Raw genomic sequence first — 19,500 nt, forward strand, 5'->3', positions numbered from 1 at the left:
ATCTAAGTATGTGCAAGGTTGTAAAGGTACTGGGGATTTCTAATTTTACTTCTGCAGAAGTTCAAGCCAGGAGAGCCTTGGAGTATTGCATTTTAAAAATATTTCAAGTAATTCTTGCCTTCTTTGATTTTTTGTTTTAAATCTCTTTAAAATAGTAAATGTCAACTGTTTGGGGCTGTGTTACCAAATTTTCAGCCCAAAATGTTTCTAAAATCTTCAATGCATAAATACCAACTTTTGGGTTTCAAACCACCTTCCTTTGCAAACAAGTTAGATCCCCAAGTATTAAAAAAATAAACAAATACAGCTTTAGATAACAGCACAAAGCCTTTTTAAATGTTGTATTTGGTACTTCTGTTGGATTGTGGATTAAGTGACATTTCAAGGGAACACAGCAGTGTATTGCTTCTGTTGTTTGCTGCTACACATAAAGTCTTCTGGGCAGAAATAAAGCTCATCTGAGCAGTGGAACAGTGAGATTTGCTGGTTTAATAGAAGCAACGTGAAGGTTTTTTGGCCTTATTTTCATGGTTTTTTTTTATTGGCTTCAAAGTGTTATCTTCTCGTAGGGAACAAATTCCCCTTCTACTACCTGGTTTGCTCTTTTACTTAAGGCAATCCTGAAGCCAATAATGTAGTAGAATCTACTTTTTATTTTAATTAGGATAAGATCATTTCTTAGCTGGTGTTATAGTTAAAGGTTGCAAAATAAGTATGTCTGTGATTAAGATAGTATTTTAAAATATTCATTGAGGAAATTATTTTCAGGAGAAATTCTAAATGTGTCTTGTATGCAGAATCCTAGAATACCTGTGTACCTGGTCTTTTATAAGTACTTCTTAATTTATTTTTAGTTGCATGAAGACAAAATATTTGAATATTATAGAGACTTTCTCAGAGGTCTAAAATCATTAGGTCATCTTGATCCTTTGAACAGTGTTTTCATCTCTGGGAACAGTTGAACATCCTAACCCAGGCATCAGTGGTAGTGTCTGATACTTGCAGGGCTGTTTCTGGAATGGCTCCCTCTAACAGTGTGCTTCAGCAAAAACTTGCAGAAACCTGCAGCGTGTTGCACTGCATACTTCAGTGTTGAGTCACCTAAAAATTTGATCAATTTTTAATTCTCATAATGGAAGTAACAAATGCCAATTTTAAATCATTTAAATGAACAAACTTTGCCATAATGGTGGAAGCTTTAGCAGATAGTTAAAGCTGAAGTCAAATTTGTGACATGGTAACATTTTTTTTTTCTAATCAGGTTGAAGCGATATCAATATCTCTAAGCAAAAATGATAGCCATCTCCAAAACATCTTTTCAGGACAGTGCTACAATTTTGTTTGCGTAAAAGTAAGTAGTATGGATGCATGCTTTTACTTTTGCACTAGAAGTTACTAGTAATAGTTACATATTCAAGTAATAAGTTGTTTGTTATTTCTATAATGCTGTATCCATTCCGATGTTTGGTGTTTCTGATGAGCACCAAACTAGAACTTTGAGATACTGGTCTGTTCTTTCTCTCCTGGTTCTGCACTTCCATCAGTATGTTGTTAAACTAGCGATGAATTCTTGCCCAAGAGGGGTGCAACTGAAGTAGTTTAAAATTTCCTTTTATAGATATCGTATTGAAGTGAATTGTCTCAAGAAGAGGTATGTCATATGTGTAGTCATCTAACTGTGCATTGCTACTGTGGTCTAAATTAGCGTTTCCCATTTTGGACACATGCCTGCCATGCAATGTGTATTTGGGTCCCTGTATGGGAACAGGAAGGTTTTAGATGAACCATACCTGAGACCAATCAAGATCTTTAAACTTGTGATATATATATATATATATAAAAATATATTTCTTAAGTGTAATATTATTAATCTCAGTCTTTTTCAAACAGCTATAACTTTACCAGACAAAAGCATTACTAATATATTAAAACTAACCAACCAACCAAAGAAAAAACCCCAAACCCAAAAAAAGTGTTGCATCTTTTTTTTGGTAAAGAACAGCTCTTTGAATTCCATTTTTATGAAATCATTGCTTGACGTTTTCAGTAATTCTAAACATTTATTTTCATTTAGGGTAAAAAGTGTGCCATTCAAGAAACCCAGCAACTAGTAGATATGTTGGAAAAATCAAATATTCCTCTGTTATATCCAGTTGTCCTTATTTTGGTAGGTAACTCCTGTAAGTTACTGTAAAAAGCATCTAATGAATTACTTTTAAATGTTAGACTAGATTTAAACTGCTGCTAGCTCTGAATAAAATTGTAAATTTGAACAGTAAATTGGACTGTAAAGAGCATCATTTGCACTTGCAAATGTACTGCATGCTGTCAGGAAATAAACCAACATTAGCAAATGACAATTCATTAGTTATGTATTTCTGTGAAGAATTCGTTGTGGCTAGTCATATTGAACTGTTAACTCCTGCATTGCTGTTGTACTCCATCTCTGCTGGAGATGCTGCAAATGATGTACCCTTCTTGAATGCTCAGTTGAAACAGATTTAAGTGGCTTTATTTTTTTCTGTGCTGTGTGGTTCATTCAAAGTTTTAAAATTATTATTGCTTTTCTGGTCCAAGTATTAAAAACTAACATTGAAGTACTTTGCAAAATTACTTTAATACATACTTATCGAGATGTTGTAAGACTGAAAAATCTGTTGTGGTATGTGGCAAAAGTTTTAAAGTATATTTTTGGCTGAAATTTGAGTATTGCTGCCATAATAATTTAACAGTTCATGTGGACGACAGCTGAAGGTGTACATGACTTTTATTTACTCAGACTGTTAAAAAGGAGTAGATTTGAAAGTCTCCATGCAGTGTAACCAGATCCAATTAATTCTGTCATTATGTTTTCTAGCTTAATAGGTAAGGATGAGAAGTATTGGGTGGATTGAGTGTCATTAATGCCATATATCACAAGGACTGTGCCTCTGGACTACATTTATTATACTCTCCAGCAATAACACAAGATAATGTGTTGTGATTTGAAAATACAATTCCGTATATGAAGCTCTTGAAAAAGGAATAAATAGTTATTTTACATGGGGCCTGAACAGTTTCTGAAGTGTATAGTCTAGTGATCTGGAGGTAAAACTGAGCACTTGCTTCTCAATTTTAGGCTTAATCTGAAATCTAAGTGATGAAATTTCATTACTGATCTAACAAATAAATGAGATATCGTGAAGATCAATTACTTTTACAAATGAAAAAAGTTATATCCTCACCTATTGTCTGTTGTTGTCTTGGAGTAAGCTACTGTGATTCTATGAACATCAATATTTAGCACTTTATTTCTAGACCACCTTTTTTTCTTGACCCTGTTTCTGAGGAAGTTCAGAGTGAGGCTTTAATTTTACTGAATTATCAAAGATAAATTATTTCTGCCTTTTATAATCAGAACAATGGCACACCTCCAATTCTGTTGCCCATATACAAGGCTACTGGATGTGCAGAATGCTCTTTTCTAGACTGAGAATGTTTTCAGTAGTCCTCTATCAAGAATATAAAAATAATTTCTGTCTGTGTTAGATTTTGGGGGTGTGCAGATAAAGTTGGAATTGTTAATCAACTAGGTAATACTATGGTGTTAAAAGCATGCTTATTTTTTGCCCGATTCATAGCTAATCCCTACTCTGGACTTCGAATTAAGTACTTTTTTTAGTGTGACACATGGAATGTGAGAGCTTTGCTTTAATAATTGTAGCTATAAATATTCTGGACGTAATATTTCCTGAGAAATAGGTATGAATGCAAATAATGCTTACACAAGCTCACCATGAAGTTTAGGTTTTGCCCCTAAGATACTAGATCTTGAAGTCATTGTAGAATCCAGCACCATTTTTAATGAATGTGTACTTGCTTGAGCAGCCTGCAGCATGCATAAATTATTTAGGTGGACAACTTTTAAAATAGCCTCAGGAGAAAATGATACATTGAATCCCTTTACTGTACTCCAGATCAATCCGTTGTTCCTGACAACTACTTGAAATTTCCTAAAACTAGACAGTGGGAGAAAAGTCTTATAACTAGGTTGAAGCAGTTGCTAACCTTTAAAACACAGATACACATATATTTGTTAAAAGTATCTTTAAAAAAATGAAGTACCCTAACTATAAAAAGGCATTTTATGCTTCACTTTCAAATTTTATAGAGTTACCACACCATCTTTTTAGACATACAAGAAGGAAGAAATAGGAGGACTGGAAAGTATGTTTTAAATGACTGAAGAATTAGCTAAACAAATCATTGTCTTATATTAATCAGTGGGAACTATATAAGTCCTTTAAACTTCTGATCCCTAAAACTCATTACAGATGGTATGGCTGGGGGATGGAAACTTCCTTCAGCAGTCTTTAATTAAATTTGGTGTTGGGTGTCCTCCTCACTAAGGCTTATGAGCGGGATTTTTCCTCAGCTTTATTCTTCACTATATACTTCGTTTAACAAAAAACCTGAATGTATTGTTGGTGAAAAGTCTTGTAAGATACTTTCTTTTGATGTAAAAGGGCACATTAATATTTCTCAGGCAAATGTGACTCAGAATTTTAAGCAATATGATGGTATTTAAATGCACAGGTTTTAGGTACTAGCTGTATGGGAAACATTATTATTTTCTACTCTCAAAAGTAAAAGAATTCCTGATAGTGAAGAATTGAAAGAATAAATGAGGAGAGCAGCTAACTGCTTCCGTTCTAACCTCATAATCAAGAACAGTCTAATGTAGACTTCTTTGTAATTGGAAAGTTCTTGTCTATTCTTTCATTTCAGGACGTGTAAATTTTTTGTAACAATCTGATAATTAAGAAAGTCAGTTTTATTTTTTGCTTCCGATATTCAGCTTCTTTATTTGTAAAAATGACAGGTGTTATTACTGAGCCAGATTGTCTGTTTCACTAGCCCGGGGAGAATTATCCCAGTAAAAGGATGAGCTTGCACTGGACATGAAGACTTCTGTCCATATTCCTGCCTATAAATTGCCACAGGTTTCCAAGTCTATCCTTTATCCTGGTGCCTGACTGGAGTTTTTTGTGGCATCTGTAAGCTGAAGCAGCAATTGGACTACCGTATCTGGACATAGCAGAAAAGGAAAGATTAATGTTACAGGAGAAGTAGGAAGCACAGAGGTAAACTTCATGCAATTATTTGTCTGCATCAAAACAATATCCTATCTGCTATAACCAGAAGAATCATATTCTTAAACTGACATTACTTTTCTGAGTAACACATGTTCACGTTTGTAGATGCTATGAATAGATATGATTTTTATTTTGTTGTTATTCCTTAGGGTTAGAAAGAAAGGAAAGTTAGTACTTCAGCTCTGTAGTTGCCATTATTTGCATTTCAGTACAAAATTAAGTTTGAGAAAAATCCCTTTTTAAAGCTGTGGAACAGTTTAATGGTAAATAGGTGTTAGGCTGTGTTCTCTCAAAATAATAGGTTTTAAAATTTCTTGTAAATAGCTGTAAATGAGCCGTACTTTGCCTTGTTTTGGGTAAAAAATAACAAAATAGTGAGTGTTTGAAAATTAGTCTCTGCCTGTGTAGTAGAAAACAACAGCTTTGCTCCTGGTGAATATACACTTAGACAATAAACAGCTTTTTAAAAAGTATTGGAAGGGAAAATGAGTAGAAACCTATTATCTGTCAGGATAAATTGAACATAAGGTACAAAGAGAACTTTAAATAATTTTCCCAAGCACAGATCTCTGGGGCTACCTCTATACTCCTGCCTCTCTGTCGTACTTACAGATAAGTTTTATATCGATGGAATCATTCAGCCAGAAAAATATTTTCTCTTTCTTTTAAAGGGAAAAGTATTTCTGATATTAATCGATGCTGAAACTTTATATGTAGAAATCATCATCCTTAATTTTGATTTCTACAGTTAATAGAAACTTTGTAAAGTAAGCTGATTAAACTGTGGAACACGTAAGCTTTGGGAAAGGGTTGAGCTAGTTGATACATCCCTGGAGATAACAGTTCAGGTCCTGTAAGACCCACCATGTTTGTGTAGCATCCCTGCTGGATATGAGACCTGCCTTTCCCAGCCCAAGAGCTCAGGACAGTCATATCCCTATGTTCTTTTGTAGTAGTTTCTGCTTTTTAAACTTGAAGTGTTATCTTGAAGTTAATCCAATTGAGGCAACTAATATGCTATGCTGAAAAGGTGGTAAATTCAAATTAAATCTTTAAATAATACAGTTCCATTTTGAAAACCTTTAAGATGCTTAAGAAAAACACCTGTATTTCTCTAGTATCCTGATAGTAAAAGAAAGAAATCTGTGAAAGTTAGAGCTTAGAAAAGAAGGTTGGCTTTTTTTCTGATTTAATTGAATATTTTTAATATGCAGTTAAAACATTGTATTCCGATGTCTTCTGGTGTATTGGTTTCACTGTGCTTTGAAAAGAAATAATTTTCATGTCACTAAATATATAAGTACTGGAATTCAATAGTAATAGAAACTAACTAAGAAAAACCTTTGTTAGCCTGTATTTTTATGTGTGCTTAACATATAAAAATGAGATACTAAAAGCTGGAAGTCTAGAATAAGATACAATGGAAAAAGCAGAATTTTTGGGGGTTTGTTTTTTTTCTTGTTTGTTCCTCTGCAGGTGCACTTGGATATTTCAGAAAATATTTCTTTCAGCATTGGGATGGAAGAACTAACTAGGATCAAGAAATTTGCAAGGGAAGTGAAAAAAAAAAATATTTTGGTTTATGGTCTCCTTATCCAATATAAGGTATGTATTCTTTTTCTATGTGCAAATTATCTCTGATTTATATGATTAATGATAGAATCTTCATTTAAAACAAAATCAAAAGGAAATAAATATGACATGAAAATATTTTTTGGGAAGATTCTTGCCTGTTCTTGTTCAAAATTCAGAAGAGCCTGTAGTTATAGGCAAAAATGTAAGCATTGTGATTAGAGACGAATAAATGGTAAAGATCTTTTAGAAGCATGCAAAAATGTCAGGGCCCTTCTTCTTTTTGCTTTTCTGCCTTGAAACTTGCTTTTTGCAGCATTGACAAAGTAAAACATAATAAAAGTGCATTTGATCAGTGGTTCTGCAGAATTTTACATTCCTCTTCAAAGTAGTGTTTGGTATTCAGGTGACAGAAAGGGCATGGCATATAAGTGTTGAAACAAGTGTCCATGTCTGCAATAGCTGCAAATTGCCTCAGCTGGGGGCAAAAAGGGTTAGCCCTCCAGCATCCTTTGTACTCACAAAAGCTACTCAAAATAAACCATTTTGCCCGGGAAATGTGTTGTGCCAGCCAGAAAAGTGGGCTGCCTTGCCTCCAGTGCAGTTGTAGTCTTTGCAGCTTCTTAACTTAGTCAACAGTGAAGGAAGAAGTAAGTTATTCAATGGAAATTTTAATAAAGAACAATAAATGTAATCTCAACTGATTTTTTTAAGGTTGAGTTAGGTTTTTTGGGTTTATATATAATTGATTAAACATGACTATATTTATGTATCTTTTTCTGGTATACCAAAGACTTTGTTTTCCCTCCAAATTCTATGGTTTTATTAAGAGCTATGAGTATCAATACCTATCAGTTAATGTTTTTACAGACCTCTAATGCCAACAGAATATGAATAATGCTATTATATGACATTAGTTTGTCTCTTGTTTGTAGAACACACAAGGGCATACAACTATTTTCAATCTTCTTTCTGGTACTATCAAACCCCATTTTTTCCAGGGTGAATTCTGGCTTTTCTTGGTAAAAATAATTTGAATAACTGTTGAAAAGTAGCTCTAAGAGGCACCTTATCATGGTAAAAAGTAACATTGCAAATATTGCTTTAGTGTAAGTACATTTTTTTCCTTTTAAACTTCATTGGGAGTGTATATGATTTTATATGTAAATGGAAATATATATATGTGGATAACAACAGTTAGTAACACTGACTGGAAAAAAGGAAAAACTTCTATAATCTTCAGTGGATTTTTATGACCATGGCACCAAAACTTTGTATCAATAACAGGCATGTATAACAACAATGTGACATCTGAATGGAAATTCTTCATCCTTGGTGGTAAGAGAATTATAGCAGAAAGTTACCTCCATTTTTTGAAAATAAAAATTTAGAATGATTATGTAATATCACTGCAGGCAGAGTTGTCATTTATTAGCATGGAAAAAATATTATATAGAGTAAAACACGTTGCAAAGTAAGTAAACTACCACTAACTACCTTGTTTTAAAATGGCTTTAAAACATGTCCTGCTCACGAAAGATGGTAATATAGTCCTGAGTTCCTGCTTGTTAGTGTTTTGATAGATGAGTAACAAATAGGTTATACAGATCATGTGTATATATGTGATACATGTGTCAAGTTTTCTCTTGGCTGCAGATCTACAAAGAACAGAATTGTTTCTAGGTGAAGACCTGTGGAAAGACTTGACATATGAATCTAGAAATGACATAACCCAAACTTTATTGCTGGTCTGGGGGAGAGTGAGAAGGGAGCACTGTGAACAAAAGCAATTTGTTAAGTGAATAGACATCTTTAAAACGGGGGTGGGGGGTGGGGTGGGGGTCGTTTTTTAGTTCCAAAGCATGATTTAAGAGTCACCAAGGTAATTTACTTTTAGTACAACCCATTAGCTAATAGGTTAATCCATAGGTGAATTGCATGCTTGAGGATGGAAGGGTAAGTTTCATACTGGCATAATGGGGGGTCCAAAGGTAGTGGAAACACAAAAAGCACCTGCTGCTGTAATGCAGGATACTCAGCCTGTTGTCACAATAACTTCTATCAGTATCCGCTTTCCAGAAGTCCCTGAAAGCTATAGTTTATTTCAATAAAAGTGATGACAGATTACTTCATGGAGCTTCCCTCTAGCTGACAGTTTATATCATCACTACCAGACATGCATGGTTGATATACACACTTTTACTAGTTCAAAAACAGGGATAAAATGTAAGGGGCAGATAATTTATTGAGACACATGACCATGGTAATACTGAGGTGAAATTATTTTGCATTTAGAAGGGTTGTATGATTAAGTGGGTATGAAGATATGTTGATATAAAAGAATATGGGGGCACTCTTTAAGATTCTGCATTAGAAAAGTAAATTTGATGAAATAAATATTTTCTGAGATATATAATTGGGTTTTATGTTCTGGAAATGAAAGTGAAATGCTTTTGAAACCTAGGAGTACATTTTTGACAGTATTGAAGGAGATATGAAGGCCTAAGAAAAAGTATAAGTCTTCATTTTAATTTCTTAAATGCAGTGTTTATTTGGTATTTAGAAAAAGATATCAAGTACTTCTATGAATATTTGATACTCCAAGAAGCTAGTCAGGAAAATTAAAGGAAAAGGCTTTAATGTGCTTTATAAATTCCCTGCTTTGTACCTTCCATTTGCTCAAAATAAGTGCATGTTCATGGCTTGTACACAAACAGTTACTTCTCTCATAAACATTATGCATGGAATGCCGAATTACTGATATTGATACAAAGATTGGATCCACTTCATAACAGCTCTAGTTTGCATCCTGAAAGTATTGTTTATTTAAATTTCACTTATGAAAATATTTTTAAAGACAGTTCTTTTCTAAAACAGTTCTGCAATGTTAGAAATGGTCTTTCATATTCAAAACACAGAGGGGAAAAGGGTATTTAGTCAATTCCAGAGTCTGCACTTGTAGAGTTAGCTTTTGGGTTTTTTTCAGATGAGTTGAAGGAAATAGCTGATAAGCAAGGTGAATTAAAAATAGGGATGAAAATCCATTTTTTATGGAAGATATAACTGGCATTTGTTGATGGCAATGTTAGTAAAATTCCAACTGTTTTGATTTAATGAGTACTTTACCTTGAAAATAGCAATGATGAGTATGGTATTACTATGTGTCAGAATAAGAATTTTTTTTAATAGTAGTCAGTCTAGTAGGGTATAATGCAGAACAGCCAATTCTGAATATTAGGAGGAAAAGCTGTAAAAAGAAGCCAAGTTACTCTTAAATAAAGTTTTACTTAAAAGAGGTGTTAAGAATTGCTAAGAAGCCAAAGAATACAGAAGGTATTGTCAAGACATTGCATCCATGCAGGGCTGGAAATACATTAATCTTGAAAGCACTGGTTTATGTCATTCAAACTGTAAGACTTGGGACGGAACCTCAGTTGCATGTGGTAGTTACTTGTTGATCTGTGTTCTGAGCAATGCTGCAATAATACTGAACTTGGGCCTTGATCTCACAAACACATGCATTATTATCTTTAAACATATCCTAAGTAGTTAATGGTTTTATACTTGAATATGACAGTAATGTTTTAAAAAAATACTATTTTGTCTATTTACTGTTATTCTGCCTTTTAAAATAATAATGTCTTACGACTGAATTAGAAAAACATAGTGAACACACATAAAAACAAAATATAAGCAGCATTTGATAATATGTGAGTGCGAATTCAGAAGCTTGTGACGGTTGCAATAATAAAATCTTGGTCTAAAAGTTTCGGTAATAACTTTCTTACTTTTCACAGAGAATAAAAAGGAACAATTATCATCCAAAATAAAGCCTGCATGGATGGACATAGGAAGCCACAGAAAGCTTTAAAATATGAAAGTAATACTAATATATCTTAGTTATAGAACTATATTAATTTTAAATAACCCTACTTCAGAGAGTCACTGACAGAATGTTGGGTCAGAACAGCAAATACATGCTAAGGCTTGCCTAGGGCAAGGTGGCCCCCCAAATACTTTTGCCTCTGAAACCTCTATTTGATTAAGGACCTCTTCACTGACAGCCAGAAAAACCACAGTCCATACCTAAAAAGAGACAAATGATGCAATAGAATAATCGTTACAAAGCTGCTTGAAACTAAACGGAAATTGAAGCGTGGTTGATTTCTTATGCAAACATACTGGACATTTATTGTAGTCCTTAAGACTTTTTGAAGACAAGAGGCCTTCTATAGTGTACTTGATGGCTCAAGAAATACTTAGAGTGCTAAATGTGTTTTCTGTCTGGTTTGGTAAACTAGAAAGGTAAACGTTTACAGTTGCTTTTTCATCAAAGATCCCTTAAAAATAGTATTATGTGCAGACATTAAGGCAGTGGTTCTCAAAACAGGGATTACAACCCTAAAGGGCATCATCAAAGTGGCAAAGCACAAGGTGGTTTGGCAACCAGTATTGAGATAATGAGCCTGAAGGGCAAATTAAGTAAAACCACAAACTGAAAGTCTGATAACTTGTTGAAAACAAGTGAGCCATGCCCTAAATGATCCCTGCTTGCTTCTTAATTCATTTAATAATCAGCATAGAATTGGTCAAATGATTGCAGTCTGATTAGAATGATTGGGATGCTGCCTGGAGACCTCTCTCCTCAAGATGACACTTTTTTTTATTTCAGCTGCAATGACATAATGGATTGTAATGAATATGGAAGCCTACATCTATTCATAGAAGTCCTTAAGGCCGAGTAATTACTGTTTAGTATTTTCAAGAGGCAGAAACCCAACTATTAAATAGCATGATCCTACAGACTATTCACTCTTTCATCAAGGAAAATTGGGCAAATGAGTGATGAGCCAGAGTGATCTTGCTTGCACAGTGTGGAACAGAGAGGGAAACCAAATCCACTTTGAAACTTTTTACATTAGTAACCTCATAGAAATCATCATCTGTAAGTATATTAATACAAAGGCCTAGCAAGTCCTTCACCGGTAAAACTAGAGATTGATATTTATGGAGGCTGGACATGATTTAATTCTTAATAATTATTACTGCTGTCTGAGATCAGTCACGACTATGTATTTTGCAATAGGTAGAACTGACATAATGAAAAAGATTTACAGACACTGAATTTAAAATAAAACTACAAGACACACTTGATGGAATTTTCAGTAAATAAAAGATACAGAACTGGGGGCTCTATGAACAACTCAAGAAATCAAACATAAAATTGTCCTTTTACCTTGGGAGTGGCTCACACAAAACCACTAAGATTGCTCATAGAGGAAAATATTCTGAATCGGTCACATCACCTTTTAATGCCCTCCAAAGTTGGTAATAGAATTTATGGAATAAAAAGTTTATAGGTGATATTTTGCATATATCAATTTTCAGATCTTCAGTAATTTCAGCAGTATTTAGCTTATCTTCATATTTGAATTTTGCAGTCAGGTGGAGATTATTTGAAGCAGATTAATTTGCTTTGGTGAAAAAGATGATACTTTCATGGGGAAGAATCATTGTGCCCCATCAGTACTTCACACACACAAACAGTTACAGATAACTTTCTGACTCACCTTGATAATTTTGTCTTTGATTTTTTTTTTTAAATCTCCAACAGCTCATCGTTCATTCATGTATTTTACTGTGTGAATGTGTGGAAATCTTAACAGGCTTTGTTCAAAAAGTGTATGATAAAAAAACATTGGTCCATCTGGTTGATTTGATCATTGGAATTTTTTGCCTGTCAGACTTGTTCACATGAAAGCACATTTACAGGAACTTCTGAAAATAGCACAGTTTTAAAATATAGATTTAGTCATACTCTTTGTAACAACTGCCTGTTAGCACAACATATTTCTATAATTTTTACATGTTAGTATCAAAATTGATGGAGAGTTCTCTTAAGATTTCTGTCAATGAAATATTTATATTACTTACCTACAGAAAATCAGTTCCAAATTTAATGTGTGAAAGATGGAAAGCCAAGTAGTTCCAAAGAAATACTTCTCTGTGTGAATATTTTTTTCTGCTATGTAATACATACAGAAATAATAAACCACCTAAGTGGCTTTTTACTTTGAAGTGAAATCTGTTTAACCAAACCAACCTTCTCCATCTTTTTTCGTACCATTTGAAGCAAGAAATTAAAAAAGGTCACCTCTCTGGAACATTAGTCAATTAAGAAATATATTAATTACAAGTTTACCAAAGTATTGGTTAAACTTTAGGCTTTTGTCATGGTTTAACCCCAGCCAGCAACTAAGCACCACACAGCTGCTCGCTCAATCCCCCCGTGTCAGGATGGGGGAGAGAATCGAAAGAGTAAAAGTGAGAAAACTCGTGGGTTGAGACAAAGACAGTTTAATAGGTAAAGCAAAAGCTGCACACGCAAGCAAAGTAAAACAGGGAATTCATTCACCGCTTCCCATCGGCAGGCAGGTGCTCAGCCATCTCCAGGAAAGCAGGGCTCCACCACGCCTAACGGTGACTTGGGAAGACAACCGCCATCACCCTGAACATCCCCCCCTTCCTCCTTCTTTCCCCAACTTCACATGCTGAGCATGACGCCATATGGTCTGGGATACCCCTGTGGTCAGTTGGGGTCAGCTGTCCCGGCTGTGTCCCCTCCCGACTTCTTGTGCCCCCCCCCCCCCAGCCTCCTCACTGGTGGGGTGGGGTGAGGAGCAGAAAAGGCCTTGGCTCTGTGTGAGCACTGCTCAGGAGTAAGGAAAACATTCCTGTGTTATCAACACTGTTTCCAGCACGAATCCAAAACATAGCCCCATACCATCTACCATGAAGAAAATTAACTCTACGCTAGACAAAGCCAGCACAGTTTTGAGTCAGGAAGGGACATAAACATTTGAGTGCTAAATTATTTAACACCAAGCCTAGAAGTCTGTCTTGCTTGAAACATGTAGCATTGTGGAAAGCACAGAAACTTGCCTGTACTGCTGCTGATTTTAGTAGATATCCTGAAGCCTGATACTGGATCTTATTGTGATTGTTATTCTTTTTTTCAGGGTTTTAGTGTGTCTTACCTTGAATGCATCCATAAATGCTTTTATATTTCCTTGCTCATTTTCTCTTGCTTTCTCTCTCCGTTGTTCTCTCTCCCTTGCCTTTCCTTGTTTCCCCTTGAATCTTCCTCCTCTCGTAGCCAAAACAGGTAATAAATTAGTGGATTTATTACAACTGTGCAACTTTACTAAACACACTCAAATGAAGCATTTCCACAAGCTAACTTCACAGTGCAGTAGCAAATTCCCAGTCTGAGGAAGATGAGCTTTTTAGAAAAATAATTGGTAACCTTTGGGGTTTTCATTAAATAACTCTATAGGTTTTTATCAGAGAAAGGTTAGGAAGTTGCTCAATTTGTCTCTGCTATTACAGCTTCTAGGAGTTTAACAAGCTGCACAGAAAATGATGAGATTAACTTTTTATGCCTTTTACACATAACCTTTTTAGACTTACTTCAGCTATTGAACTTATAATTGGAGAAATCAGAGTTCTGCCATCACTTTGTCATCCAAAATGATTAAGGCATGTAGACTTATCTTAAAAGTCATGTCTTCATAAAACAGTCTTTAAACTTCCTTGCATTTCTAGCCCAGTTCAGCCATTCTGCCAATAATAGACAATAAAGGTTGCCATAAACAGTCTTTAAACTTCCTTGCATTTCTAGCCCAGTTCAGCCATTCTGCCAATAATAGACAATAAAGGTTGCCAGTTGTTTCTATTGTGGACATTTTAATTGTATAAAATGTATTACACTAAAATAGCTTAATACTATGGAGTGGAATTGGGGGGAACAAGTGGATTCAAAAGGTGAAATGCTGAGCTCTCTAGAGGAAAGGAAAATATGTAATATACAATATAGCAACTTAGAAAAGTCTGTATGTATTAATTATGCTAGATACTTTAATGTGTTAGGAAATAAACATTGGATTGGAACCATTTGCAAAAACAAATACTATGAGCATCAAAACTGAGTTTCATCTTCAAATCTGTTAGTATGCATTATTCTGACTTTTTTTTCCATCTTATGAAAGCTTTGATGTTGACCTGCTATCTCTTAGTGGAAACACGTAAACATTTATGATGAAATTTTGTTTGCAAGCAAACTGCTTTTAACTTGTTTTTTCCACTGCTAGCTTGCCTAACAGAAACCTGTGAAGTGCATTGTATCTGTTTACAGAGAGTTGCACTTTTGAACTGTTAGTGCTGCAATTCTCAGCTTAAAGCAACTCTTGTACTCTTTTACTGTCTAAGCTGGGCATCAAAAATTAGTCTTCTCACCTTGCTTCCATGCTATCCCCTAGAAGCATCATTTAGCAGGTAACCAAAATACTCACCTATAGAGATGAGTACATATAGAGATGTATGCAAACCATATAGAGATGGTTTTTATGGCTTAGGTCTGAATACATAAAACAACAATAAAAACCAAGCTTATTAAAATTGTTATGTGTGGTTAAGAGACATTTTGAAAATGTTGCCAGGTTGCTGTTGTGTTAGTTTCCTAATCTTTTGTATTTGGATGCACTTTTTTAGTGAAAAATATGGCTAAAATTTTTCAAGTAACTTTTTCCAGTTTCAATGCAAATTTTAGTTTTATAGCTGAAGTATTAAGCAACTCTGGCAGTAGGATTTTATAGAGTCAGTGCTAGCTTGGCTGGTAATACAGATGCTGATCAATATTTTACTGTAGAGTCATCTCAGAAAGATGTGTTCTCTGTTGCTGTATAGGTTTTGTATTTAATCATATGGCAAAGATATGTAACATTTCTGTGGAATTCAGGGCTTCTACAGGCAAAGATCAGTATTTCTTCTCCATGAATTTACTTGTATCCAATGATAAAGATATTGGTTGTGCTTTAACTTTTTTTTACTGTGACATGTAACTTCATGCTTCAACCAAATAACTTCCTCAGTTTGTAGCACATTTTTATCACTGTATTTGACCAGGAAAACTACAAAAATCTTCAGCCATTTAGACACAAGAAGACATCCCCATCAAGCTGTACATTGCTAGTAACTGAAAACATTCTGCAGCTTTTGCAGCAGTCCTCAAGGTATGGTAGCTCCTAAAATTTGTGCAGCGGAGGCAGTGGCCATCAAATCTGTATTGGGAGTGTTAATTCCCACTTTCACCCTCTCCCACTACTTACAAGCAGGAATCAAGTAATCCAGCCCCAGGCTGGTTTTGGGGGATTTCTTTACAAGGGTTGGAAGCTGTGCTTGAGATTTCTGTACAGATTTGAGATACTAAACCCAAAACCTTATTTGTTGCTTATATCAGATTGTTCATATGAAAGTCATCCATTATGGAACATACCCAGTGCTGAAGTGTATAAAAATAATATGTGATATTACACTTCATAGTAAAAGCCCTTCAACGTCAAGAATGAAAAATGCTCTTTACTCCCCAGCCTGTGCACAGCCTTAAGGTCCCAATGAACTTTTAAAAATTGTTTGGGAAGAAAGAAATAAAACATAACAGACATTTTTTATTGAAAATATCAGAAAATCAGTTAACTTTTGTAGTTTATTTAAAATAAAGATTGTTTTCTCAGCATAACTGATAGAACAACAGCAAATTATAAACCTGCTTTTGCTACTGGAGGTCTTTCCCACCATGTATTTTCTATTGTCTTCAAATGAGACTGCTTCTCTTTTAGATTCTCTAAGAGCTGTGAATAAATCCGTCCCCCATTTACTTTCTTCTATTATGACAGCTGTGTTTCTTGACCGCAGTAGGATTTTTCTTTGAATGAAAGATGATGCGTCCTTACATAGTAGGATGAGTGAGAGCTTTCCTTTTCACACATTATTATTTCTGCAGCTAATTAAGAATGCTTCTTTTAATACGACTAAAACCACTAACATAACCTTTTTTACATTCAAAAATGCAGTTGAAAATTGCTAAAGCTGTAGCATTAAGAAAACAGAACTGGAAAAGAGTGTCTGACACTGAGTTGAGTCCTTTGCTTCCTAGTCTTGCATTCTTTTCATTAATCAGTCAAGTGCTCTTCCAAAATGACTTAAGTTTTTCTGCATCCCTCATTTTTACTGGAAGACGAGTTGTGTTTTATCTCTTTCTGCATTTACAGTGCAGTCATATCCTTCTCAGACATTTTTATAGAATAAAGAATTCAAGCTCTTCCGTCCTCCCTTTGTGTCATAGCCTGTCTATCCTAGTAGCTCCTTTGTGTACTTGAAGCTTTTTGAGATTTGTACGGCTATGTCACCTCTCTCATCTGGAAGTACCTGTACTGATACATCCCAGGTTTGGGTTTCTTTGTTGAAGTGGGCTTTATTATGCTGCGATATTACCAACAAAGATGACCATAATGGATCAGATCAGAAGTTTGTCTAGGCTGTTATCTTGTGTCCAACAGTAGCTGTAAAGAAATGCCTAGAAAAGAATCAGATCAGGGAAAGCATATATGACACCCCTAATTCTCTCCCTATACTCAGTTATTGTTAACGTAAGTATCTCCTGGGACAGAGCTGTTTTCTATGGAATTATTAGCCTTTAATAGATTTCTATTCCACGCTCTTGTCTGGTCCCCCGAGGTCCATGTAAACTTACAGCATCCACTGCACCCTGTAACGAACAACTACGTAGACTGGAAACCAAAGAAAGAGAGGGGGTTCTTCACAAAATAGTGTCCTAATCATAAGATCTTGCTTCTGAGTAATAATAGTCTGCTGAGATCCCATCATTTAAAATGCAAAATACACATGCATTGGTTTATATTCATCTATATTGAATTTAATTTATCATTTTATTGCCTATTTACTTAGCTTATAATGGTCTTTCTGCATTTCATTTAGTCAGCCCTAGACTAATAAATTTTGTATCATAAACAAACTCATATTATTGCTTACTCGTTTTTCCAGTTTGTTTATGAATGTGTTGAACAATGTAGATTCTATACCAGGTCCCAGCTGAACTATGCAGATTCTTTTCTGAGAACTGACTACTCCTACCCTCTCCACTCTGCCTTTTGAGCAAGTATGTATCCATGTCAGGACTTCCATCTTATATCATGGCACCTTAGTTTTCTTAAAAACTTTTGGCAGGGAATTTTGTTGAAAGTCTTGGAAATCCCAGTACATTCAATCAACTGTCACCCACTCCTTTGAAGAAATCCAGTAAGACTGCAAAGTAAAACTTCGAAAGAAAGGCAGGTTGACTCTACCATCATCTTTAACTTGCCATCTACTACCACTCTCCAGTATTTCATTTTTTGTTAAATTGCCTGATACAGGCTTACAGCTTTCTATATCATAGTTCTCTGTATCTTTGCAGATTTTTCTTGTTTTAAATTAGCAATTACTACCACCCAGTCATGCCTACTAAGGCGATTTTTAAACTAGAGATTATGCACCACTGTTAGGAACTGAGCTTCAGAACTGTTGGGTGAATGCCATATAGTCCTAAGGATTCGTTACATTCCTCTTTTTAATTTCTTCCATACCTCTTCTACAGTAACTGCAATTTTGCAGGTTATTTGGCCGTTAACAAAGAGGGGAGCCAGCATGTGCATTTCCCCACACCAATTCAAAGAATTAATTTAGTTTCCCTGCAATAGCTCTGTCTTTCCTGAGTGCTCACTGTACACATTGATCATCAGTTGGCCCTACAGACTCTCTGGCAGACTTCCTGCTTCTGATGTGTATGAGGAAAGATTTATTATTGGTTTTGATTCTTTTTGCTAGTTGTTCCTCAAAATCTTTTTTTTGTTTGCCTTACTGTGCTTTCATGTTTACTATGCCAAAATTTATGGTTCTCTATTTTTTTCTATCTGGGCATGTCTCCATATTTTTGAAGGATGCCTTCTTGTTCTTACAATCTCCCTTCTCCTGCTGTTTAACCATACCACCCTCTTTTTGCCCTTCCTCAAGCGTTTCCCCCAGGCAGCAGCCATTGGCTTTGTGCTTTCAATATGGTCACCCTTAGGAGCTTCTATATTTCCTGAGAGGATTTAATTCCCTTAGCTGCTTATTTACCTTCTTTTTAACAAGTTTCCTAAGTTTTTCATTATGTAGTTTCCATTTCTGTCCCTTCATCATTTTATAATCAGTGTATGTAATCTAGGCTCTTTGCCTTAGCTTTGATCCATTCTGTGATGGATCTGTATCCTGAATTCAAAATATAATACAAAACATTGTTTCTTCTTGTGTTGATTTGATGTCCTTATTCTCTCTTCCACTCATCTGCAATTTGTTCTGTCTTCTGTTTTATTCCTCAGTCTGCAATGTTGGCCTCCTCTTTCTTGGCTTTTGATCCTGGCTCTTTCAGAAGCCAGGATCTTGACTCTTCTTGTTAGGTCTAGCTGCACTACCTGATTCTTGTTGCAAGATTTCTTATAATTTGACCTGTTTCTTTCCTGCTTACTGGAACAGGAAACAATCCTTCAGTTCTGCTTCTTTTCTATTATCTTTTTTCTTTTTCTGCTTTGTCTTTATTGTCCTATGCTTCTGTGGATCTTCCTGCTCCTATTGTGGCCTGTCACCTTGGATTTGTTGTTCAGCAGATGTTTGCAGATTTTGTCTTGTCTGGGCAGGCTTTTTCTTCTTTCTTCAGCCACAAGTTCATGTTGTAGCTGAATCTTCCCTTCTGAGATTTCTAGCACAATGTATTTCATGTATACTGGCTATCTTTCAGCTTCAATGTATGTTTCTTTTTGCTATGTGAGTATTGTTTTCATTGCCTGTATATCTCTGTCTTTATAGAAACGATGAGAGAACATTCTCATGTAAGCTCCCCTGATGTTTACGAACAGCT

General features: G+C 35.1%; 1 protein-coding gene across 3 annotated transcripts in view; it reads left to right on the forward strand.

Annotated features, from left to right (window-relative positions):
* Positions 1 to 19,500, forward strand: part of CRPPA (CDP-L-ribitol pyrophosphorylase A) — a 123,384-nt gene that overhangs the window by 64,917 nt on the left and 38,967 nt on the right. The window contains exons 7-10 of one of the 3 annotated variants that reach the window (XM_049798807.1): positions 1,262 to 1,351; positions 2,075 to 2,167; positions 6,612 to 6,740; positions 7,709 to 7,782. In XM_049798807.1, the coding sequence (XP_049654764.1) occupies positions 1,262 to 1,351; positions 2,075 to 2,167; positions 6,612 to 6,740; positions 7,709 to 7,744 (348 nt within the window). In that variant the 3' untranslated portion in view covers positions 7,745 to 7,782. Of the gene's footprint in view, positions 1 to 1,261; positions 1,352 to 2,074; positions 2,168 to 6,611; positions 6,741 to 7,708; positions 7,783 to 19,500 lie in introns of those variants that run through there. The other 2 variants (XM_049798806.1, XM_049798808.1) reach the window with 2 other exon arrangements.

This window comes from Accipiter gentilis, chromosome 4 (genome assembly GCF_929443795.1).
Source record: "Accipiter gentilis chromosome 4, bAccGen1.1, whole genome shotgun sequence".
NCBI lineage: Eukaryota > Metazoa > Chordata > Aves > Accipitriformes > Accipitridae > Astur > Astur gentilis.